We start from the raw sequence: 25,448 nt of genomic DNA, 5'->3' as shown, positions 1-25,448 counted from the left end.
GATGCTGGTATGCCTGGTAATATTTTGGGTAGAATGGCATGTTGGCAATTTTATGTTTTTCTACAGTAAACTTTTACCTTTTTTAGAAAGTTTTTTTTTCTTTAAAATACATTTTTGTTTCCCTCACTTAAAAACAGTATGCACTTGAACATAGACTTTAGTACATGTGGTAGAAGGATTAGTATCATCATGACTGAGACTGGAGAGTGACAAGAACAATGCCACCCCTCCTGTTTCTGTATAAGCTATGGTACAATAAAATGTAACTGCAGATTTAGACCAAGCCAGACAGGCCTATAATTTCTATTTCAGCAATTACAATTACCAATGGAGCAATGGAGCTCTTCTCTTTGGGTGTTATCTATATAACGCAGTAGAATTTGCCTGCAAATTCTACAGCCAAGCCTGCTTGTGTTCCTCTTCATCAATGACTCTTAGCAATTGAGCACTCATCTTTGGGTGTATATTAGACAATACACTTATTAATGCAAATTCAGAAAAATACAGTGCAATGACTGGTATATTAGGATTTCAGCACTCAGAAATTCCGCTCTTTTATAAGGGTGTATACCAGACCCTACACTTTGTAGTGCAAATTCAGGAAAATACAGTGCAATGACTGCTATATTAGGATTTCAGCACTCCTACTTCTATTCGATCCCTTTGCCTGCTCAATATTCTGACCTAACCCTTCTCTGTCCCTCTCTCAAATGGCGCTAGATTGCCGTGGAGGCGGGTATTTATTGAATCAAAAACTTCCGAGATCCGACGATGTCACGATGATGTTTTGCCTCATTTTGGAATCCGAATAGGCGCAACAGTACCGAGCTGACTCGGCTCGGAACTCAGAACACCAAAGTTTGGGTGGGTTCGGTTTTCAGGAAACCGAGCCCGCCCATCTCTACTTCTAATATCCTTTTTATATTACAGTGGGTATATTATTCTTTATAATACACAAGTTTCAAATTCAAAAAGAACACATTGCTAGTTTAAGGTGCAATCACTGACAATTATACACACATTCCATCATAGAACACTTTCAAAATGAGTAATTTGATACACATGAAAAATGGACATGTTTTACATATATTCATGTCAATTGTGCCTATATATTATTACTTTTTGCATTGACAAACAAGAACTTTTGAATTAAGCATTACTGAGATGAGAGTACCCTTGTTTTACAAATGAAAAGACATACTATTGTTTTTTGAGTATGCTGTGCTCTATTGACAGCGGTTCATTAAGATACTTTTCTGTGCTTGTCCCAACTGTAATACATCCATTTTAGACCTGTTAATTGATGTCATTAATTATTATGTAATGTTAATTTCTCTTACATAGTCATTTGGGGGACACTGCTGACCATGCGGTATAGAGGGCGCTGTGCTCGGAGTAAGGCACTAAATCCTAACAACCTGACTGGCCGGTTCCCTCCCCTCTCTGGCCTTGGATGGAGGAAAGTCAGTTTTTTCAAAGTACTATGAAGTAGGGCACTTTTTAATTTAGTTCTATCTCTTATTTTTTGTTTTTATTCTATTTTATGTTTTACAACTAGCGGTGTTCACTGAACACCACGGACAAGAGCGGGGAGGGCATCAACTGCGCTCCCATACCGCCCCCGTTCCAACTCTAGCTACCCGACAAAAAGGTCACCTGGTCACAGAAACTAAGCTACTGGGGACCCAGAATCTGCACCAGGGCAGCAACGGGCCATGGCATGCAGCTCCAGTCTCCCCTGGTGTAGCTGAGATGGGGCTGCCAACAGTTCTCGCCTGCTGCAGAGGACTCAGACAGCATTGGAACTTGAGGTAGCAAGGGGTGTTAAAGCCTGGTAGGCGGCTGTAATAGTATCAGCTCCCACCAGGATCTGAGATGGACAGGAATAACTGCCATGTTGGGGATGGCAGTTGAGGAGGAGGCGTGTCCTCACTAAGTGGGTGACACCTTCCCTCGTGCTGGGTTTTCCATTAAATATTGTAAGATTAAGAATATCTGCTCTTCTTCTGATAGTGTTCCCTGCTGCTTGTAATTTTGTGTGAGTGTACATGTATTCTACTATAATACAAAAGCATGTGACACTAAATTGAATGTGACATGGTGCGTGTCTTGCTCCTATATCAGATGTGTATTGGAAGCCACAAATAAATTACAACCTAGTCAGTTATATTTAAATAACCTCTATGAACACAATCTCACATATAAGATAATGTTTATGCCCCTCTAAACACTATTAACCCTTTCACTGCCAGCCTACTGCTGGTTGCACAGAAATCGGGAAAAAAGTGCATGGGGTCCCTTGATTTCAACGCAACCAGCACTAGGCCAACCAGCCAGGGTGAGTGGCACTATAGCAGGGGGACACGCGGCACGGGGTCTCCCTGCCATAATGGCAGCCAACCCCATGTTGTCCAGCACTGGGTTCTTCCTACATCCCTGGGGCGGTGGCCGCAAGAATGTATAAAAGTAAAGAAAACACCAGTTTTGTTTGTGGAACTACAAGTCACAGCTTTCCCGGGCTGCCATTATCAGTCTGGGCATGTTGGCACTTGGAGAACCACAAGTGCCAACATGCCCTGACACCCACGGCTTGCTGCGACCTGTAATACCACAAAGAAAAATGTTAAATAGACTAAAAAAAGCATCTTTGATACTACATTATTTAAATAAAAATAATAAAACCCCTTAAATAAAATACAGCACCCTCTTTATAACCACATCTATTTATATTTAAATAAAAAAAAACAAATACTTACCAACAGATTTAGTCTTCTGTTCTTAGAAGCTTGCAATCCAATTATGCTTTTAAACCATGTCCAAATAAATTTTATTCCAAAGGGTCCAGGTAAATGTCCCAAATAAATTATATCCCACAGTCCATTAAAATATTCTTCTTATCTTCTGGTCCAAACACCCCCTTTTGTAATTCCTACATGTCGGCGATTTTAGGTTTCGTCCTTTTTTTGTCTATCTTAATGCTGTCCGTGTTTTCGTCATCGGAATTTTGTACCCCACCCGTATAGATATTATGTTTTATCTATTCTTTGAGTAAAACTGTAAGATTACTCTCTATCATAGAGTGTTTTCTACGGTTTGTTCTTTTCTTTTTCCCTATTTTTCTTACATTGTTGATACAAGATGTCAGAAAAAGGGAATAGTTCCAGGTCCAAAGCTCAGTAGTGTACTCCACCTGTTCTAGGTGTCAAGCGAAGCTACCTAATGGACGGTCATACCCAGATGCCCGGCTTGTGAGTCCAAGGATCTAAGTCTGCGTTCGTCTGCTGGGAACGCACCCAACATGGTGGAGCCGATCTGTGCTAAAGAACTGGATAGATCCATTGCTGAGCTCATACGAGAAAATATCCGTCCAGGAACAGTAGGGGCCCTGACACCTTGCCGGTATCACAAGAACCCCCCTGGGTGCAAAACCTAGAAAGGTCTTGTGTCTTCCTCATTTCCATGTCCAGGAGTTATCAGAATCCAATTCAGAACACTCTGCAGGAGGAGGGGGAGATTTCTGAATATTCTGACTACGATGACCTGACAACCTGGAAGGATGATTCCTGCAGTAAACAGGGAGAGGAGGACCATATTTTAGGGGTCTGACAGACACTGAATATTTCTGAGGTGGAACCAGTGATTGCAGAGGCTTCCCTGTTTAAATGTAAGTAGAAACTGCCCGTTTCTTTTACTTCTTCCCCACAGTTATCTGAAATGTGGGGAGAGATGAAATTGAAACCTGATAGCCGATTTCAGGTTCTGAGACCGTTCCATTTCTCATACCCCTTCTCTGATTTAACACCTTTAGCTGAGCACATTAAGGAAGCGTCTAAATACTTTGGCGATGCTGTCCTGGATGCTAGTCTGCGTCTCACCAGGACCTCCTACTTGGCAGTGGCAGCCAGACGTAAGAAAGTTTTAGTGGCATTGCCCTATGATTGTAAGGTACTCTTTGCCTTAGAATTAGACAAGATTTTTTCACAGGCCACTGGAATTAAGTTTTATCATCTAGTTATTGTCCATAGGACAGGTGGTCGAAGATTCTGGGACTTTCGCTTCGTTGGTAGATCCAGGGGAATTGTCGTGAGAGGAAAGTTCCTTGCCCTAAGGGGAACATCTCAGAGGGGCAGACAGGCTTGGACAGGAAGACATTCTGGGCCAAATCCGTCAGACAAGCAGCCTGCATGACTTTCCTCTTCCCCTACCCAGAAGTTTAGTGGTGGGGGCTCGTCTCTTGCTCTTTTGTCATCAGTGGATCCGTTCTTTCCCGGATATCTGGGTAAGGGGCATCGTGATCAGAGGTTATATTCTGGGTCTCTGGGGAAGGCTCTGCAGTGTTTTCTTTCCACAAAACGCCACCAGGAAAAAGGCCCTTCTGGGGGCCATTCAATACCTGTTATCAGGAGTGATTGTCCCAGTCCTGAAAGCTTAAAGAAAGGGTTGATGTGACAGTTCTGTCATATCTCGATGATCTTATTAAAGCTATTTTGGTTCCTCTTTTTCTGTTCCACTTGCTCTTGACAACGGAAACACTGCAGTCGCACGATTTGGGTCCAGCCTGGTTCAGACCCAGCACATGGTTTTCCTGAGTCTCCTATTCGACACCAGGTGTCAGAAGATGTTTTTGTCCCAGAACAAGATTCTGGCGGTTCAAAATCAGGTGACAAACTTGTTATCCCTCAAGCGTGTTTGCATTCTTCAGTGCATGAAAGTTATGGGGCAGATGGTGTCTCCTTACGAAGCGGTTCAGTTTGTTCGCTTCCATTCATGGCTCTTCCAAACCGACATACTAGCAAGGTGGTCAAGGTCCAATTCTCACTTGCCGATACAGTTCTTCCGTCTGTCGCCGCTGACCCGTCTGTCTCTTTTGTGATAGCTGAATATGAGAAATCTCAGTTAGGGATGCCCCTTTTTTGGTATGGGACTGGACAATAGTAACCAAAGACGCCAGCCTACATGACTGGGGTGTGATGACACTGAACTTCCATCTTTAGGAGCTTTGGTCCCAGAGGAGGCAAGGCAGGCAATTCAGCTGAGACCAGACTGGCCAAGAATACGCCGATCTTCTCAGGCTATTGATAGAACCACCCTAGAGACTTCCTCTACGGGAGGATCTTCTGAGTCAAGGTCTGTTCCTTCATCAGGACTGGTGGCTTTGACGGCCTGTTGTCCGAGACCCTGATTCTCTGCAGAAAAAGGTTTCTCTCACAGGGTCATCCAGACGATGATTAGGGCCAGGAAACCAGCATCTTCTAAGAATTATCACCGTGTCTGGAAGACCCTACATAGGCTGATTTTGAACAGCACCCACCTCTGCATTCCTTCTGGCCTGGTTCTTGTCTTTACTCCAGGATGGCCTGGACCAGCGCTACGTTTGGCTTCTCTTAAAGTTCAGGTCTCGGCTTTGTCTTTTTCCAAAGACCACTGGCGGTGTTGCCGGAGGTCCATCACTTGCTTCAGTGGGTCCTTCACTGTCAACTACCTTTTGTACCACTGGCGGCTCCATGGGATCTGAATCTGATTCTTTCAGCTTTGCAGAAATCGCCATTTGAACCTTTAGACTCTGTTTCTTTAAAAATTATTTTTATTCGCTCTTTATACGCTCTACCACCTGCGAGGTGGGCTTCTCAGAGTTGGCGGCTCAGTCATTGCGTCACCCTTTCTTATCTTTACCGAGGACAGGGTGGTTTTATGGTTTTATGCAGCAAGGCCTCTTTCCAACCCAAAGTGGTGTCCAAATTTTATATCAACCGGAGCATTGTTATGCCAGTGTTGCCCCAAGACTTGCAGTCCGGTTTTTAGGATTTACTTCTTTTGTTAAATGTGGTTAGGGCTTTGCTATATGGATCTCACTGCATCCATGCGTAAAACTGATAGTCTCCTGGTGTTACACGATGCTCACAAGAGAGGATGGGGGACACTGCACACCACCCTTTTGTTCTGACAGTTTTCGGTTGTGTGTATCTGTTTTAGACGGTTTAGTCTACTTTTTTGACCTGTCCTCCAGGAGATCCAAGAGGAAAGGTCATGTGACAGGTGTACGGGGGGCGTGGTGACAGTGTCAGGTCACCATTGCCCTGCCCCTATATAAAATGCCGAAATTCATGGCATTGACTAGCGGGGGTGTGTGGCTTATTGACAATTGTGTCATTAAGCCCTGCCCCCCACTATTCAATGCCTTGAAATTCGGCATTTTATAGTAGGGGAAGGGCCATGGTGACGATACCATGTCCCCCTCTACAACAATGCGGGAGATTATCCTACTACTCTCCTGGGAGTCCTGGACGACTGCCCAAACTTCGAGAGCCTCCTGTAAATTCCAGGAACGTAGGCAAGTATGGTCTTATCCTTAGGGTTTAGTTAGTTAAATAATCTGACTTTCCTCCGTCCAGGGGGCATAGAGGGGAGGCCAGTCAGGTTGTTAGAATTTAGAGCCTTACTCCCAGCACAGCTCCATCTATACCCCATGGTCAGCTGTGTCCCGCAAATGGGTTGAGAAACGGGGTTTACGGCAAGTACAAAAATCTTCCTATATTTGCAGCGCCGTCTTAACAGCATTATGGGCCCCTGAGCAAAGCAGTGCACTGGGGCCTTACCTACACAACCACTCACAGGAATAAAAACGTAAATTATCGAGAAAACCAAAACAAAGCCACTGTGGTGTCAGAGCGTGCAAACTTCATTGCACTCCGTTCCACTTCTTTCATTATTTACATTTAGTAGGTAGCAGGGGGAGGCAACTGACATGGACTGTTAAAAATATTAGTAGAACTTTATTAAAGTTTTACGGCTTCAAAAAATGTGTTGATTTTGTTTTGCTTTATGTACAATTAGTATGTGTACGTTGTTTTTCGTCAAGGTCAGAATATGTATTCGCAACAGCAAGATCGCATGTACAGATTAACAGCTGATACTGAGGTGGTTAGTCCAACTAAATGTTTTTAATAAAGAGGGTTTGAAAGTTCTGAATGAATCTCCAGGAATAATATATTGACAAGGTGGCAAGCTGATGGGGCCCCCAGGCAACTGCCCAGCGTGCCCATGCGTTAAGATGGCTTTGTATATATGGGATAATGCACTACCTTACTGTAAATTATATATTATATTATAAGTCAACAAGGATTTCTTTTAAATATAAAAGTCAGAGATGTTCCCCGAGAACCGAGCACACCCGAACTTAGCAGACCCGAGTACCGAGCCGAGTCAGCTCGGTACTTTCGCGCGCCCTCGGAATTGAAAACAAGGCAAAATGTCATAGTTACATCATTGGATCTCGCAATTTTTGGATTCTATAAGTACCGCCCTCCATGGCAATCCTGCGCCATTTCACAGAAGAACACAGAAGGGGTAGCACAGTTTTTGGTAGTCTGTAGAGCAGTTGGGCAGCATCATAGGTAGAATAGAAAGAGGAGGGGGTAGCAGTGTTCTTCAAAGTCTACAGTGACATTCAGAAGAGCTCCATTGCTAATTGTCATTGCTGAAATACAAATACTAGGGCTGGAAGTCTTGGTCTAAATCTGTATTCACATTGTACTGTGTTATCAAAATGGATTCACAGCAGTACAAAGAAGACCGAAGCTTTATTGAGACAGTCACAAATATAGTAGGGTGTATAAATTAAGGCAAGACTTTCAACAAAACTTCAAACAGTGATGGGGGAATGGGTTGGAGGGGGTAAGGGAGGGGGAGACACAAGCCCAAGGTTTTATTGAATAAACGGACACATAGGGGGAGAAGGAGAAGAGGAAGACAGAAAATTAATCATCATCCTCTTCCTCAGGACTGTCAATGGTGTTATAGCCTCTTAGTAGGCTGTGGATCAACCTGCGACAGTCCTGGATGGTCATCTTCCCCCTTTTCAAGATGAAAGCAGTTCAGAAGGCACCAGGCCTCCTGGATTGCCCCAGTGATGTGGGTCCCAGGAAATAATAAAATACCGAATGGTATGAAGGGCAAGTTCTGGGCACACTGTCCTTAAGTTCATGTTCTAAGGCATCCAGCAATGCCTGTGCAGTCCCAAAAAAATACACTGTGCTTTTTCCCTTCTGGTGATGCAGAAGGGGCAGTGGACATATCGGAACAGGTTCTGGGAGTGCATGAATGTCCTGAGAGGCAGACCATGCTATATCTTTGTGTCTATAGTCAGCCTCTTAGAGGCCACATTCTCCCACCATTTTTTTGTTGTTGCAGCAGGGAGCCCTGGAACAGACTCCATAATGTCTTTAGCTCTGATGAGCTTGTGGACAGTTTTTGGCTTCCGCAAGTCTGGTTTAAGTCCCTCCAGATGGTGCTCCCTCACAAACTGTCCAACATCCAGGTAAAACCAAGGTGTAGTCCATTTGCAAGGGAAGGAGCTGTCCCACTTGTCCCAACAAGGGTCTTCCAAAGAGGCAGGAGGAAAAAGCGAGACATGGACTTCCCAGCAGAGCAAATGTTCTTTTCAATAAAAGTTCTGTGGATGCAGTTGCATACAAAGAAGGCTTACAGCATGGTGGGGATATCCTGAATCCCTTTCCCACCTTTGAGAGTCTCCTTGCACATGACCGCCCGCTTCACTCTGTCCATGTATTAGCTGTAGAATTACCACAGTTATCCAAGGAACGGGTTGCGCAATCTGATTTCATGATCCAAGGATAATTCCATCTTGCACTACTTTTCTTTACTGACACTGCTGTGTGGCAATGTTTTCTAGATGTGCTAGGAATTGCCGTGTGTTTGTGTCATTGCTCTGTCGCTTAGCATCCAGCCAGGTCGCTGCAGTATTTGTCCGAAAATGTATGAAAATAATATTGTGACCTGTGAGGTGGTCAAAATTGACTGCAAATGACTGGGAATTAGTGTTATTGAGGTTAATAATAATGTAGGAACAAAAGAGAGCAAAATTATGTGATTTTAGCATATTTTAGCAATTTTTCAAAAAAATACAGATCCAAAACCAAAACACACGAGGGCGGGTTTGCCAAAGCCAAAACACAAAGTTAATCCAGATCCAAAACCAGAACACGGGGGTCAGAGAACATATCTAATAAAAGTAGGTCACCAAAATCAGAGACGGCTTCTAATAACCATAATATTTTACAATTTACAATACTCAAGTTTTCTTAATGAACACTGAAGTGATGACACCAGGACTCACTGTTTATGCAGATATAATTGACAGTAATGTATTTGTATATTTACATCACGTTTAATATATGTATTTAATGCAAAGTACCAATACTCATGAATGTACGTATTTTTCATCTGTGTTACACAGCAACGGAACCAGCAAGTTCTACAGGAAATTAAAGGACGGGATCTGGTTATTGGAGAGCATAAGAAGAAAATTCAGGACATTCAGAAAAGGTAATATATGATCTACAAATGCTATACATACCTACATGCAGTGTCGGACTGGGGCATGAAGGGCCCACTGGGGACTGCAACGCTAGGGGCCCACCAGAAGGGGTGTGGTCAGCCATCATAGAGGCGAGACTAGACACTAGAGGGGGAATGGTCAGCCGACGAAGGACAGCTAACACCATAGTGTAGTATATAAAGAATGCAGTGTGTATATAAAGAGTACACAGTCTTGGCCTGCCCCTTAAATTGGGCAGAACAGTCACCAAAAATTGGGATTGTCCCACTAGACTCAGAACATTTGACAGACTGTCCTACCTGTTCTTGTCACTTTCACCACCTGTGGCTGCTGTTTCTTTAGTTGCGGCTTGTCTGGATCCTGGATTGTTGGGGGGTCCGATTTGGAAAAAAAATGGGTACATTTTAGAAAATTCCAATCAGCCCTGGCGTTAAATCAGTAGGACCCACAATTAATACTTAGGCCTTCCTCCAGCCCCAACATTAAAGTAATAGTATTCACATTTAATACATAAACCTATTTCCCTCCCTCCAGACAGCCCCAGCAATAAAATAATAGCATTTACATATAATAAATATACCTATTTCCTGCAACCATCACAGCCATTAAATAATTCATATTCACATTTAATAAATAGACCTCATGCACCTCAAACTCAGCCCGACATACAATTAATAGCCCCTAAACTACTCCATCTTAAATTAATAGTCCCCACTATAAAATTAAATTGCCCCACCATCACCCCACAAATAAAATAGCACCCATTAGTTAGCCACCATCTACCACACACACAACATTACTGTGCCCCTGCATCACCATGCTGTGCCTCCTTATGATCACACTGCCCCCTCCATACTGCTTTTGCCCCCCCTCTTCTCCTGGCCCCCCTTCATCATCCTGTGACATGCTGCTTTGGCCCCCCTTCACATTCTGCCATGCTGCTTTGGCTCTCCTTCACATTCTTCCATGCTGCTTTGGCCACCCTTCACATTCTGCCATGTTGCTTTGGCCCCCCTTCGCACTCTGCCATGCTGTCTGTGCTCCCCCTTCACTCTCTGCCATGCTGTCTCTGCTCCCCCTTCACTCTCTGCCATACTGTCTGTGCTCCCCCTTCACTCTCTGCCATGCTGCCTTTACTCCCACTTGCTTCCGTTCCTTCACTTACCTTTTTTATCGGCTTCATTCATCTCTTCTTCTCTTCTGTCTTTTGTCTTCTTGTCGACTCCTCTCTGCGCCGCTCCTCACTGAACATCAGGCGTGACGTCATCACGCCCGACGTTCAGTGGGGAGTATTTTTTTTCTTCTTCAATTTTTTTTTTAAAATTACCCACTCCCTCAACCAACGAAGAGGGGAGCGATCAAGGTCGGGGCCTAACGGGGGAAAGCCCAGCCCCCCGGCGGGCCAGTCCGACCCTGCTTACATGTCTATACATATAACATAAAATATTTCAGCATTTATACAATATCCAGCTGTAGGACAGTTATAGACAGAATGGGACAAGTGAAGTCACCCCTCCCTCTTGGCAATTGAACTTGAATTTGTCTCCACCAAGATCCAGATCTGCTCCCATAATTTCTATTAATTTCCCCAATTGCCGCAACTTGTTTTTCCAGATACACAAAATGTGTTTTCATTTCTGCTACAGACTAAAAGAATTTGCAAAGATGTATGACATTATCCGCAATGAAAGAAACAAGTGTGTCAGCCTCATTCAGATGGCTACCCAACGAGCGGCAGAACTACGCGAGAAAATAAAAATCTATGGAAATGAGATGGATATACTGAGAACCAATGTCTCAAGCAAAGAGAGGTCTGTGTAAGATAACAACACATATAGAAATGGTGTACTGACTTGGATCAAATTCCTTCTGAAATGTCTATTTTAGAGCATTCTTAGACCAGGTTTATTAAGTGGGAAATAAAGAGACCCTTTTAAACAGGAACAACTTGGGTTGAGCAAAGAGCACATCCCTAGAATCAGGTAACATGTATGTTTTATATACAATCATGGCCAAAAGTTTTGAGAATGACACAAAAATTGTTTTCCACAAAGTTTGCTGCTTCAGTGTTTTTAGACCTTTTTGTCAGGTGTTGCTATGGTATACTGAAGTAAAAATACAAGTATTTCATAAGTGTCAAAGGCTTTTATTGACAATTACATTAAGTTTATGCAAAGAGTCAATATTTGCAGTGTTGACCCTTCTTTTTGAAGACCACTGCAATTCGCCCTGGCATGCTGTCAATCAACTTCTGGACCACATACTGACTGATGGCTGGCCATTCATGCCTAATCAATGCTTGGAGTTTGTCAGAATTTGTGGGTGTTTGTTTGTCCACCCGCATCTTGAGGATTGTCCACAAGTTCTCCATGGGTTAAGGTCTGGTTAGTTTCCTGGTTAGTTATTTTCGATGTTTTGATCCCCGAGCCACTTAGTTATCACTTTTGCGGTGCTCCATCATGCTTGAAAAGGCAATGTTCATCACCAAACTTTTCTTGGATGGTTGGGAGAAGTTGCTTTTGGAGGATGTTGTAGTACCATTCTTTATTCATGGCTGTGTTATTAGGCAAAATTCTGAGTGAGCCCACTCCCTTGGCTGAGAAGCAACCCCACACATGAATGGTCTCAGGATGCTTTACTGTTGGCATGACACAGGACTGATGGTAGAGCTCACCTTTCCTTCTCCGGACAAGAGTTTTTCCAGATGCCCTAAACTTTCTGCAAGGGGATTCATCAGAAAAAATGACTTTACTCCAGTCCTCAGCAGTCCAATCCCTGTACCTTTTGCAAAAATATAAGTCTGTTCCTGGTATTTTCCTTGGAGAGAAGTGGCTTCTTTGCTGGCCTTCTTGACACCAGGCCATCCTCAAAAGTCAAAAGTCTTCGCCTCACTGGGTGTGCAGATGCACTCACACCTGCCTGCTGCCATTTCTGAGCAAGCTCTGTACTGGTGGTGCCCCGATCCCTCAGCTGAATCAACTTTAGGAGACGTCCTGGCGCTTGTTGGACGTTCCTGGGCGCTCTGTAGCCTTCTTCACAACTATTGAACCTCTCTCCTTGACGTTCTTGATGATCCGATAAATGATTGATTTAGGTACAATCTTACTAGCAGCAATATCATTGCCTGTGAAGCCCTTTTTGTGCAAAGTAATGATGACTGCACATGTTTCCTTGCAAATAACCATGTTTAACAGAGGAAGAACAACGAGAGAATCACTGACCTGATGTCATCTGGTCTTTTTGTGGCAGGGCTGAAATGCAGTGGAAATGTTATTTTTGGGATAAAGTTCATTGTCATGGCAAAGAGGGATTTTGAAATTAATTGCAATTCATCTGATCACTCTTCATGACATTCTGGAGTATATGCAAATTGCCATCATAAAAACTGAGGCAGCAGACTTTGTGAAAAATAATGTTTGTGTTATTCTCAAAACTTTTGGCCATGACTGTACACATGTTGTGTATTTGGTAGTGTATATATGGTAAGTAATTTTGCTTAGTTTGTATGGTATAATAGCAATCCAATGTATTAATCAAGATAGTGTTTTCATATATCAGTGTTTGTAATTGTCTAGTAAGGGGACCCTGGAAAACATTGTGAGGACATCATAATAATGTAACTGGGCCTAACTTATAACTTCACTATCCCTATGGCAGCGCAGGAGAAATCCAGATTGAAGTCCAAAGAAATGACCACTATGGAATCCAGTGTAAGCTTGTTATAATAACTACTACTAATAACTACTTACATGCAAGTGGCTTTTATATGTAGAGAAGACTAGATTTAGTAGTGTGCCGTGGAGATCCATCATAGGTGAACCCAAGCTGAAAAATAAGTGAAAATAAGTGTGTGTGTATATACACAATATCTTGCAAATATACTCAGACTTTGACCTCTTTCCTCATTTTACTGAATGACAAAATAGAATTCTATAGTGAAATTTGTTTTCTGTGATATTTTTATTTCAATGTGACATAAATTATGAAAACATCTTAAAAAAACACATTGTAGAGCCACCTTTCGTAGCATTAACAGCGTTTATGGTAGGTATGTAACAGTTTTGACAGTTTTCGGGAGTCATTTTTGCACATTCTTCTAGACAGCTTTGCTCCAGGTTGTTATATGGCTTCTGAATACTAATTCAGTTGGAGGAAGTGTGAATGGTGCTGCTGTTGCTGTTTCATAGGGATTGCATGCAGAACAGTCTCTGTATGTGTTTACCCCTGTCTGCCTGTACACAGGTAGTTGAGAGCAGACTGGAACCTCTGGGCACACTGTATAGGTGAGCACTGATCGGCACAGATTTGATGATTAAACCTTGCTTCTACTGTTTTCCCCATACTTTCGATTAGATAACTGCCTCATCCACACGCTGGACTACCGTCCTCAAGTCAGTTTCTGCCAACACTGAAGTTTACATGGTCTTGCAGCCTCCGATGCTCCGCTTTCTTGCTTGTGCCCGACACCTAGCGCACTGCTGCGTCTTTCCAGCGCTGCATCTCCTCTATCTGCTCCTGACGTGTGTCACATAAGATACAGGGCAACATCAACTACCTGCTCTATGTGTCCGAGAATACATTTTCAGCCAACAGGCTCTTTACAACAGAACCCTCCTGATGCTGGCCTGTATATGGTTGATGGGTGTATCTATACTCCAGTTTTAAAAGGCGGTCCTTCAAAATATCAAAGTGCAAAGACTCAAAATTTCTACAAAGGCATATTTTAAGGTTTTTTGTTTTTTTTTAAATCTCTTTATTTTGTAAGGCACTGTGCATAGTTCTCCCTGTGTTTGTGTGAGTTTTGTCCGGATGCTCCGTTTCCCCCCACACTCCAAAAACCTACTAGTAGTGTCAGGAACACGCTCCGTGACTTTGGGTGTTTACTGTATTGGCTTAGACCAGATTCCAGCACTCAGTTTTTTTTTTCTTACACATGTTATAGACCTGCTGTAACCCACCCACAACAGCGCTCTCACCCCCCCCCCCCCACACACACACACTTCAGGTTTTCCACCACCTATTGAATAAGGGCAATAGGACCCCAATATACTGTCCCACACTTGCACACAAGGCTTCTGGCTACCCACAGGTTAGCAAGGCCCATCTCTTTTCCTCCAACCAACCCTGACATTAGCTAGCAAACACATTTAATATATAAACCTATTTCCCTCCCTACAAAAAGCCCCACCAATAAATTAAATTGCCCCCCACCACCCCAAAAATAAAATAGCACCCATTAAATAACTAGACCCCTCCTGCACTTCACCATTAAATATCCTACCTCCCAGACTAAATTAAGACCCCTCTTCCCTCACACATTATATTGACATGCTCCACACACACAAACACACTTTACTGACATCTCACACACACATTATACTGACATGCTGCCCATCACACACACACATTATACTGACATGCTGCTCATCACACACACAAACATTATACTGACATGCAGCCCACCACACACACATTATACTGACATGCTGCCCATCGCACACACACATTATACTGACATGCTGCCCATCGCACACACACATTATACTGACATGCTGTCCATCACTCACACACACATTATACTGACATGCTGTCTATCATACACACACATTTTGCTGACATGCTGCCCATTACTCACACACACTTTACTGACATGATGCCCATCACTCACACACACTTTACTGACATGCTATCCATCACACACACACACACACATTTTACTGACATGCTGCTCATCACTTACCTTATTCATCCGCACGCTGCTCCTCACACATGGGAAGGCACCTGTCATGTAGTGTGCGTCCCATGTGACACCGGGGCTCTGAGAGAGAGAGGAGGGAGAGAGAGGTGAGGGAGTGGGAATGGATCGGAAGTATTCGCGGCCAGCCACCAAGCAATAGAGACTTGGGCCGGTCATTGAACCAGCCCAAAATAGACTTCTTCTGGCCAGCCCAGGGAGCATATGCCCCCCTGCCCCCAGGCCCAGTCCATCCCTGCTTTTGTGGTTAATCAAGAAAAAGAAAAAGCTATTTTGAATTATAATTTAACCTAGGAGGCAAAAAGCTGTCCTAGATTTTATACATTTGTTTAAATGTGGGGGGGAATCCAGGTAGGGCAGGATGATGGGTTTGAGTAATAGAAATGAGATGGAAGAAAAGAAACTGTTGTCCATTTCTATAGTCACCAATAAAAATTGTCCGATGCGATTTATGTGGTTCCAATGCACTAGAGATTTAATAGCAAAGTATAACAAAATACAATAAAGTATAACCGATACATTACGCAGGCACCCTGAATCCAGGAACAGTCATCAATCCTACAGTCTGTGTTGGTATAAAGAGACTGTTTCTGGGTCAGTGACTGTTTTATATGCAGTTTGGATCGGAAAAAAAAGTAATGATGTCACCATGTGTACAAAAATAACCCTAAGATCTTTCTTCATTGATTCAGGAGTCAAGTCTGTCTAGTACAATGCAGGTCATGGGTCAGTTCAAACAATGCTTTTCCAAAGGTGGGGGCAACTCACTCCAACAGCTACATATGTGTCTTCTTGTCGGAAAATTGATTTAAACCAACCCATTAGCAGAGTACTTTTGATAATTAATCTTATACCAATCATAACTAGTGACCGCTATGTGCTATCGCTTATCAGATGATACCGGATTCCTGCTAATAAAATGTGGATTAATATAAGACCAAACACCATACATTTCTTAAGACCTGAACCATAAATAACTTTAATGTAGGTTTATCTTTGTATAAATAATCTCTAATTCTTAATAATAAAATAATGTGAGTTGGAACTTTATTAAAAGTGAACTATTTACAAATGTAGAAGTGAGTGTAAGTGTACTTGCTCTGTTTGCCCATGCGATTGCTTAATTAACCCTGGCATGACGTAGCGTACTAATCGCAATCACACGTGAAGCTATTACAATTAATACTTTATTAATTTAGAACAACTTCATCCAGTTATTCAACTTCAACAAAATGTAGGGCTGGAAGAGAAGGGTGGATAATTCAGCAGAGGGGTCTGTTGAGCCTAAACCAAATTCAAGTAGATACCAAAAAGTGTATAGGATTAGGCGCAGAAAGAAAAGTTGGGGTATTTATTAAGGATTATGGTAGGAATGAACAAATGTAATGATGACTTTAACTCAAGTCACATGATAGGACTGTATGAAGCCTGAAGCAGATTTAGGTAATACAATTTCCATACAATATTTGCAGCCTAGAATTACAAGGTCTTCTCTGTAAATGTCCTTCCTATTGAAATCGATCCAAAAAAAATGGTCTACTGATTGCAAACATAGGCTTAAGGATAAAATCTGTTGCCAATGGTAGTGGCAGCATCCACCACCCTTCCCCCCAGCCCTAGAGAGTACTGACCGATAAATCTTCTTGTTACTTTTTATCCTTTGCCGGAATTCAAGTAGAGCCTGGTAAGGGGCAGTTGTGAAATTTATACCAAAGGGCCCAACTTTTGTGAGAAGTAGGAATGGAATTGGGTCGTAAGCGATATAGTCCATTGAAGTCATCATCCAACTTCTTTTTTTGTTTATGGTTTTGTTTCTGGAGGGTGGCATTGCTTTTGACAGTTTTTGTCGTCGGAAGCTAAACAGCGTTGCAAATATGTATTATTACTTTATTTTGGTGGAGGCAAATTACCTTTGTGGGTTTATTTAGAGGAATAAGAATTTATTTGTTCGATTAGATTTGTGATCATGTGTCAGAATTTGGTTAATTTTAGACAACCCCACCAAATATGCTAAAAAGTTCTAATTGATCTACATTCCCTCCAACAGAAATTTTAGGTACGTGGATACAGGATGGGACCAAATCCCATCTTGTTTAAACTTTATGGGAGTTTTCTCTAATAGCTACATTGATTGACAGTTTTGACATTCTCTACCTGATATCCATCCAATTTTAATTATCAAGACTTATTCCCAAGTCTTTTTCCTATTTTTTCTTAAGATTGTGTGTATCTGAAGCATCAACTAGGTCATAAAAAATAGTGCTTTTTCTGTAAATATGTACATAGTCGTTCTAATTGTGTTATTTATCATAACCTAGATTTATTCAATTGTTTATAAATAATACTTTTGATTTGGAAGTATTGATATTCCATTGAGTTGGGGGTTTTCTGTTTATCCTGAATTTCAAAAAAGAAATTAAGGGCAAATTCTTTTAAGATGTGAAGGAAATGCTTGAATCCCATATTGTTGCAGCGTTGGGTAAACTTGTTTGAGTTTCTCAGAGGGGACAGAATGTGTCTAAAGATTGGTGTTAAATAGGGAAGGCTATTTCAAGATGCTAGAGCTATTATTGATTCTCACCCATATGGTGAATGTAAATGTAACTGTCGGGAATGCGTAGGCTGAGGTTGGTCATTTGTTTCCTAGGAAGCCAAAGAAGTGATTTCAAATAGTCTTTGCCCAGAAAATCCCCTTCTGTCTACCAATTCTTTCACCCTGGTTGGGGCATGCCAGAATATAGTATGACTTTGAGTTGAGTTCAATTTAGTGGTGTAATCGTATCTACAGAAGACAAGCATGACCAGGCTCCCAGAACTAGTAGATTCCGACTGAAGTTAGCTTTTGATTCTAAACTTTTTGTAATCTCAAATAAACTTTTTACAATGTTGTGTGGGGAGATACGGGTTTGGTTTAAATCTTAACTGGAATTGTTTGAATCATTTTTTAGTAGACGTGATAGGATGTTAATTTTTATTACATTTATCCTGTCAATACATGAAATATAAAATTACTTTCATGTCTTTAAGTCTTAATAGATGAAGTGAATTACTGGGGGGGAAATAATTTGCTTGATATAGAGTTTTGAAATATTTAGTGATTATAATAACTAAGTACTGTATGGTGTTGGCACGCCATAAGTATTCAAACTTTAACTCTAATCATTTTTTGGTAGGAGTAGGTAGGTGTAACGCCAGGGCTTCTGTTGAGAGGTTGTGTTAGAGTGAATAGAATATTATCAGCAAATAAAGACATGTTATACTGTTTATTGCCTATCCTCACTCCTTCTATATCTGGGGTTTGTTTTATTTTGGCTGCTATAGATAAGATACTCAATGCAAATATTAGGGTGGAGAGGGGGTATCTTTCTTCCGTTCCATTGGCTTATTTAAATGGGGGGGGGATATAAGACCCTTTGTCATAATTGAGAATGATAGGTAAAGGGTTCTTATGTCCTGGAGAAAAGTTTCCTTTAAAGCAAAATGCTCCTACTGCTTGAAACATCTTGGAATGGACAGAAAAGCATATTGTAGGGTTTTTTGTGTCCAAAGCCAGGAAAACATACAGGAGTTCAGATTTATTAATTTGTTGAATAAAATTAATATGTCAGTTTATCAATAGGAGAAGAGCAAGAATCAGCAAAAACACAAGTTTGGATTTAGGGCCTCTCTCTGTTCACCCCGGGCAGAGACCTCTAGCAAAGCCTATTTACCATGTACAACAGTGGTACTCCTATAGCTATCGTCTCCTCAGGATGGCGATAAGAGGCTTCCCAAATGATAACATGTTTTATTATGTAAACAAAGCATTAATTTTTTTCTATGTTTTTTTTTTTTGCTCTTTTTTTCCCCTCACTTATTTTATTTTTTGCAAGTCCAGGCTTCCAGTTCTTCTAGTTCCAGTGCGCATGCACCAACCACTTTGCTGCCAACCACTCACCCAGCTGCCCTGGTGACTTTTTAATGGTAAATTGGTTGACAGAAGATTAGGCGATAAGAAAAATAAGATAACTCAATTTGATCAGGCTATAAAGAGTTAGGCCTGCTTACTGGCTGTAACAGTGTTTAAAATAAATATTATTATAAATGTAATATTTCTCCCTGTAGGATTTTATTAAACATTTTTGTTAGTTGGGGAACTAGGCCTATGAAGGTCTTATAGTATAACATGGGGAATCCATTTGGCTCAGGAGCTTTGGATGGCGTTGTGATGTAATTGCATTGACAATTTCTTCTTTCGTGATTTCCAAATTTAGTCTACATATCGTCATGTCTGAATCTAGTGAAGTATCATGTTTTCCTATTTTATCTATCTTAATTGATGCTCTCAATTAAATATTTAAAATGGTTGCCTCATTCATTTACTAATAGTATTGCTGGTTTAGCCAGCACAGTCTGTGCTCAGTTTTCTCAGCAAGCATGGTTAGCAACTCTCCTTGAATTTTTTAATAGGTATGTAAATTTTCAAATAGTGAGATTTCTTCTGTAGTAACTCTAAAGATTGAATATGGGATGTCAGGAATTTATTTTGTTATTTTGTTTTCTCCTATTGGTAAGTTTTTTGTGACGAGTTGCAAAACTGATTTGTGTTCCCCTAATCACTGCCTTATGAGCTTTCATAACAGTAGTGGTTTGGATGTCTGGTTTGTCATTATCTAGAAAGTATTTTTTTTATCTAATTAGAAATGATTTGTTGGAAGTGAGGGAATTTAAGGAAGTCTTCATTAAGTCTCCATGATGGGAAACTTCTTGGGGCTCCAGAGAAGTCAAATGGTTCAGAAAGTATACAGTGGTGGGACCATATGTTAAGGAGAATGTTGCTTTGGGTGAGAGTCTGAATGGTGTGACTATATGCTATAACCATATCAATGTATGAGTGTGAAAAGTAAAACATGTACAGCCAGAGCCGCAATAGCTCAAAGCTGGAAATCCCCTTTGGTTCCATCTCTTGCCAAAATCATCAGCAAAGTTCAACACAGATATGCGATGGAAACCATAGGCTTTAACTACACCTCAAGGGCTTCCTCACCCCTGGTTAAATGGTTCACATGGTACGAATTTTTTTCAGAGTATAGACCTGTGTCTGCCACCTAACTCTCCCTTGCTGTATACCCCTCTGGACGGTAGATGTCCTGTTTTCAAAATGTACTTTTATGATTGATTGGGTTCAATACGGCCTGTCTCCGACTCTTGCCCCCCATGTCTGTCTCCCTCCTCCTCCCCCTTGAAGTCTTTGTCTTATGTGTATTTCAATGTTTCTTGTGTTATTGTTTTTTGTTACTTTTTTGATTGTTTGTTTATGGGCAGTTCTGACTTACATATTCTTTTACTAAAAGCTTAATAAAAAACCTTTTAAGTTAAAAAAAAAAAAAAAAAGATAAAAAAATGAAGGCTTAGTAGATCTTTTTTCTTTCTTTTTTTTTCTACCTACTGTCCCTGGTATTGGCCTTCATTTGTCCACAACTGTCCTCACAATGCATTTTGACCAAATATGTCTTCCTGTCAGTAGCTCCTAGAGAAAGACAAAGAGTGCTTGCTTATCAATTTGTACTAAACCGTGGTCAGTCATCCTAACACATTCACCATTTACACTTTGCGTAACAAATGAATGCACAAGGCAAGAAATATCATGGGCAGAAGTATGTACCTCAAGGTGCCAAATCTTCCAGAATTTTCTTCTTGCTAAAAGCCACCTACACGTCTGTGCAGTCTCACTTTCAGACAGCAAAAACTAACAGACCGAATCTGGTGCTGTATTAAAGGGAAGTTATTATTTGTTTACTTTGCTAGAAATGTTTACATTAGATTTATAAAAAATAAATAAGAAAACAAATGACTGCCATTGTTGAAGCATGTAAGAACAATCTATGCTAAATGACTGCAATGTATTTATTTTTCCACCATAGGCAGCTTCAGAAGGCCATGCTAAAGCAGACCAATAACCATATGATCCGGGATAGCCTTCGGAAGGATGTGAGCAGGGTCAGCCTTTTCCTCCAAGAAATGAAAGAAAGGAAGGAACAGCAGAAAATGGAAATAGGCAGACTCACCAATATGATAAATCAGACAGAGGAGGAGATGGTGCAGCTCCGTAGAAAGTATGAATCGGCTGTCCAGTACAGAAATGAGAGGTGAGGGAGGAAGAGTCCCAAACTCTTATCATTCTGGTCACTGTTTGGGATTTTCATATAGGTGTAAACACGTGCACTCTAATAATACATCTTCTGGGGAAGTCATCATATACAAACATGTATGTAATGCAAATATACAAATATGTATATCACAGAGCGCAATGATACAAAAGGGACACGTGACTTAGTATTTGGAATAATTAGAGTCCTTCATAGTCCAATTGACCACTTTCCAATGTACAGGCTGCTGCCAATCCCCGAAAAACCAGATGGCGTTGCTGGAAAAAATATAAAATACAAACAGAGGGATAGGGCACACAATAGTGTAGTATTTTAGAGATATATTTGAAAGTCCTCAGGTCCACTATGTATGCGTACCGGAACGTCAGAAACTTCAAGCACATCAGAGTCTCATTCCCAGATATTCAAGGTCATCAGAAATAGGTATTATGATGCAAAACCCAGAATAAACAAACAGAACCAGAGATAGTGTGTTATTTTTTTAACAAGCAGGAGGTGCACACAATTCCCACTCCAGTGGGTAAATGCGTACCAGATAAAGAGCAAACAAGGCTTATCTGTATAGAATCCAGTAGTCTACGTGGGGTCCACTGTTCCTTATATTCGCACTGAAAGATCTTTAATTAACACACAATCTTTAATTAACACACAACAAGTGGTAATACACTTACATTATTCAAATATAATACAGCTTATCTGAAATGCTGATCTCGCGATGTGTTGGATCCTGGATCTGTTAGAAACCCAGTTAAGTTCTGCCAGTATTTCCAGTATCGCTACCACATTTAAACATTGCAATAAGTATGTCTCTTGTCTCTCAACGCATTTCGTCTATATTATATATTAGACTTCATCAGGAGAAATGTATGTAAAGGCATATATATTTTCAAGCTCTATTACTAATTTTTTTTTTAAGGTCATCTGCCAAAGGGTGGATTGTAAATAATTATGAATGCTCAGTTGGTTAGTTGGAAGCATTTTCCTTTCACTATTTTGAACTACCAGATTTATTTATTTTTACTAAGACTTGTATAGTAACATTTCTGTTTGCAAGTTTATGGGTAAAGTCTACTAAAGGACGATTATGTTCAGTTGTTAACATTCCCCAACAATGCTATAAATTGTTTATTATTTTCTTTAAAAAGCAGATTATTTGGTGTATTTTTGCTCAGCGGGATAACATTTATGTGTTTGTCATTCATTGAATAGGCAATACATTTACAATGGGTGCAGAAAGTCGTTTAAATGCATTGCCCATTGAAATTAAAATCTCAACCAATCAAATACAATCAGATGTTCACAAATAGTGTCTTATACCTGAGAAAAGATGTGGTAGACCTCTCCAAAACACCTAACAGGGACACTACAGCCAGGTCGATTCCCTTATTTGTGACCATATTATTCTACGTGCTGATATACTATGCATAAATTCTATCTCCGGACTGCAAATCAAGTAGTCACCTACATGGAGCACAGCAATTATTCCACATCTGTTTACAAGCATTTACCCCTTATTTTTGTGTGTAATCCCTGCACTTGATCTCTCATTTCTGGGCTCTCCATAAACATTTCACACATTGGGAGTGTGTGGTAATTGTTTGGGAGGTTTGAACAAGTGGAGCCCCTATAAATCCCTATGTATATAAAAAAATAAAATAATAGATTTGATCAAAATTATTTCTTTTTGGATTCCCTGAATGTATTATATTTACCTCTGAGAACCCTAATATTATTTATTTCCCATTATTTTTCACTAAAAAATATACCACAGAAAACTTGACAAAAAAGCTTAACATTTATAAAAACATTATAGAACAGTTATAAATGTTTCTAGAGCATACACTTTGCACTTCTATGACAGATTTAATCTGTTGCCGGATACGTCACAGCATATACTTAATGTTGTCTAAATAGGTTGCATCCCTGTTCTCTTTTTATGTAAATGTAATAATTTTCTTGAATAGAATCCAAGTTGTTCAACTACGTTTCATTGTTTGACGCTACACTGTGGCTCCATCTAGCCTCCTCCTGAGCCTCCTTTGTACGTACTTTATAAGCTGTGTTGGAAATACTGATTAATGTAGTAAAGCAATAGAGCAATGGAATGAGGGTGTCCTTGTAAACACTCCCACAGGTCATGAGACCAAGTCTATATTAAGAGCCAGTGCAAGTCTCTCAGGGTCTCAGTAGGTTGTTTTTGGCCTGCCTCCCATTTGTAGATTATGAAGTGCAGTCTTAATGTGATCAGACAGAGTGTAACCAAAAGTACATCATTTACCCTCAATGGTGCCATCCAGTAAGTGCAGGGCTGTATATCTGTAGGTGGCTCAGCTATTTTGTTAGGTGGGGTATTTAATGAACACTTTCAGCCTAGGCAAATTTATTGACATTTTCAGGGGGTAAAATTTTTACTAATAAATCTTTAAAACCTGTAATTGTTCCTAATTGGTAGTGATGATCATTAACTATGGTTTTGTGTATATATACTGGTATTGTTTTGCATTATATACAATGTAATGATGTTTTGTTTTGGAGATAGTGTTCCTTTAACCAATTAACATTAGCTACGAAAAAGTTGATAAATCTGGAACATTTCTATTGATTTCCACCACAGGGGAGTTCAGCTAATAGAGCGGGAGGAAGAAGTCTGCATCTTCTATGAGAAGATAAATATTCAGGAAATGCTGCTCAGAAATGGTGATTTGGAGATGATGGCTCTGGAAGAGAAGATCCGTTACCTGAAGATGCAGGGTACGGAAGAGAAGAGACAAATTGAACAAATCAAGAAAGAGCTGCCAAATAAGAAAGCCATAGAATCAGACCTAGTGATGCTACAGATCCAGGTCAGCTTTATCGGTATTCAAACATATCACATGTCTTTGTACAGCTATGAAACAGTTGTAAGCACTTGCTGTAGGATATTTGAATCCCTTTGTGTTTTAGAAACCCACCATCCAAACATTTCACTGGCAATGATGTAATGGAAAAGTTTGAGAGGTCCAAAAGTGTTGCTAAGCAATGTAAACAGAGAGTGTAAAATAAAATGATTAGGAAACACGAAACGTGTAATATTCTATAGAATCTAGTCCAAGATTCAAAACAGGAAGATTACTTACCAGTTAGTTATTGACATTGCTACAGTACAAAAATGCACAATATATATACCATGCTGAATATTTGATATAATGCTTTTTGCAAGCTGCAACCCACATTGATCTGGGTTGTCATGGATTGTCAGTGTTTTTTCTCTGACAAATTGCAAACTAAAGCAGGAGGGTAGAAACTGTTAGGAAATATATTTGTTATCCAAATAAACTCAAGAAGTATCTGGATTAATTGTATATATGTGCTTTGGGAGTTGAGCTAATTTGGTCTAATTTAGATTTCTACAACTTATTTCAATGTAGCTGACTCATGTGGCCCTATGTACTTGGAGAGTAGAATCAGGGGCGTTCACAGTAAGGGCATGCAGATGCCTATTAAACACACCTCTTTGAGACGAGTCTTATTTTGGGTTATCCATATTTTTGAACAATGTACCTTACTAACCAAACATTGTGTGTATGCACATGACGGGGGTAGTTTGAATTGATGATGTTGATGATTACCATATGTGTTCTCTGAAAGCATCTACATGCTAGATACGCACTTCTTTTAAAAAAAAATGTGAATAACTCAAAATACAGAAGTGGAAACATAAGTGTTCAGATATATATTGCTGAAATACAAACAGGCAACTTTTACAGTCGGCTCTAAAATGGTTCCATTGTGAGCAAATAGTCATTTCAAGAATGATAGAAAACGGTGACTTATATACTGACATTATCCAAGTAATATCTAGTAATAAACTACTGTTGGTCCCGGAGATGAACTCCCACATTAGCTCTTAAAGGCTTTTATAAATAGCAATTTCAATAAAGAATATTTGTCTAGAGCATATTCTCTCTAAGGAAAGTGTCACTGAACAACAACTGTTCTGTACTCCATGTCCCTTTTTCTTGAATAATTCCAATCATATTAGGCCTGATGCCATTTCATGTGATATCTGGCCATCAAGAAACATCCAAACTTAGATATTACTTTCACAACATATAGCAAGACATTGTTTTCGCTTCTCCGTAGGGCCTGATTATCTAGGCTGCAGCCTAGGGCACGAGGCTTTTGTGGGGGAATGGGGTGTAAAATT

General features: G+C 40.5%; 1 protein-coding gene across 3 annotated transcripts in view; it reads left to right on the top strand.

Annotated features, from left to right (window-relative positions):
- Positions 1 to 25,448, top strand: part of CCDC146 (coiled-coil domain containing 146) — a 165,922-nt gene that overhangs the window by 125,532 nt on the left and 14,942 nt on the right. For 2 of the 3 annotated variants that reach the window (XM_075208738.1, XM_075208739.1), the window contains exons 12-15: positions 9,257 to 9,345; positions 11,005 to 11,169; positions 21,017 to 21,241; positions 23,877 to 24,105. In XM_075208738.1, the coding sequence (XP_075064839.1) occupies positions 9,257 to 9,345; positions 11,005 to 11,169; positions 21,017 to 21,241; positions 23,877 to 24,105 (708 nt within the window). The remainder of the gene's footprint in view (positions 1 to 9,256; positions 9,346 to 11,004; positions 11,170 to 21,016; positions 21,242 to 23,876; positions 24,106 to 25,448) is intronic. The other variant, XM_075208740.1, reaches the window with a different exon arrangement.

This window comes from Mixophyes fleayi, chromosome 4 (assembly GCF_038048845.1).
Source record: "Mixophyes fleayi isolate aMixFle1 chromosome 4, aMixFle1.hap1, whole genome shotgun sequence".
In the NCBI taxonomy this organism is placed as follows: domain Eukaryota; kingdom Metazoa; phylum Chordata; class Amphibia; order Anura; family Limnodynastidae; genus Mixophyes; species Mixophyes fleayi.
Note: the sequence above shows the minus strand (reverse complement) of the source record. Positions and strands in the feature narration are given on the sequence as shown.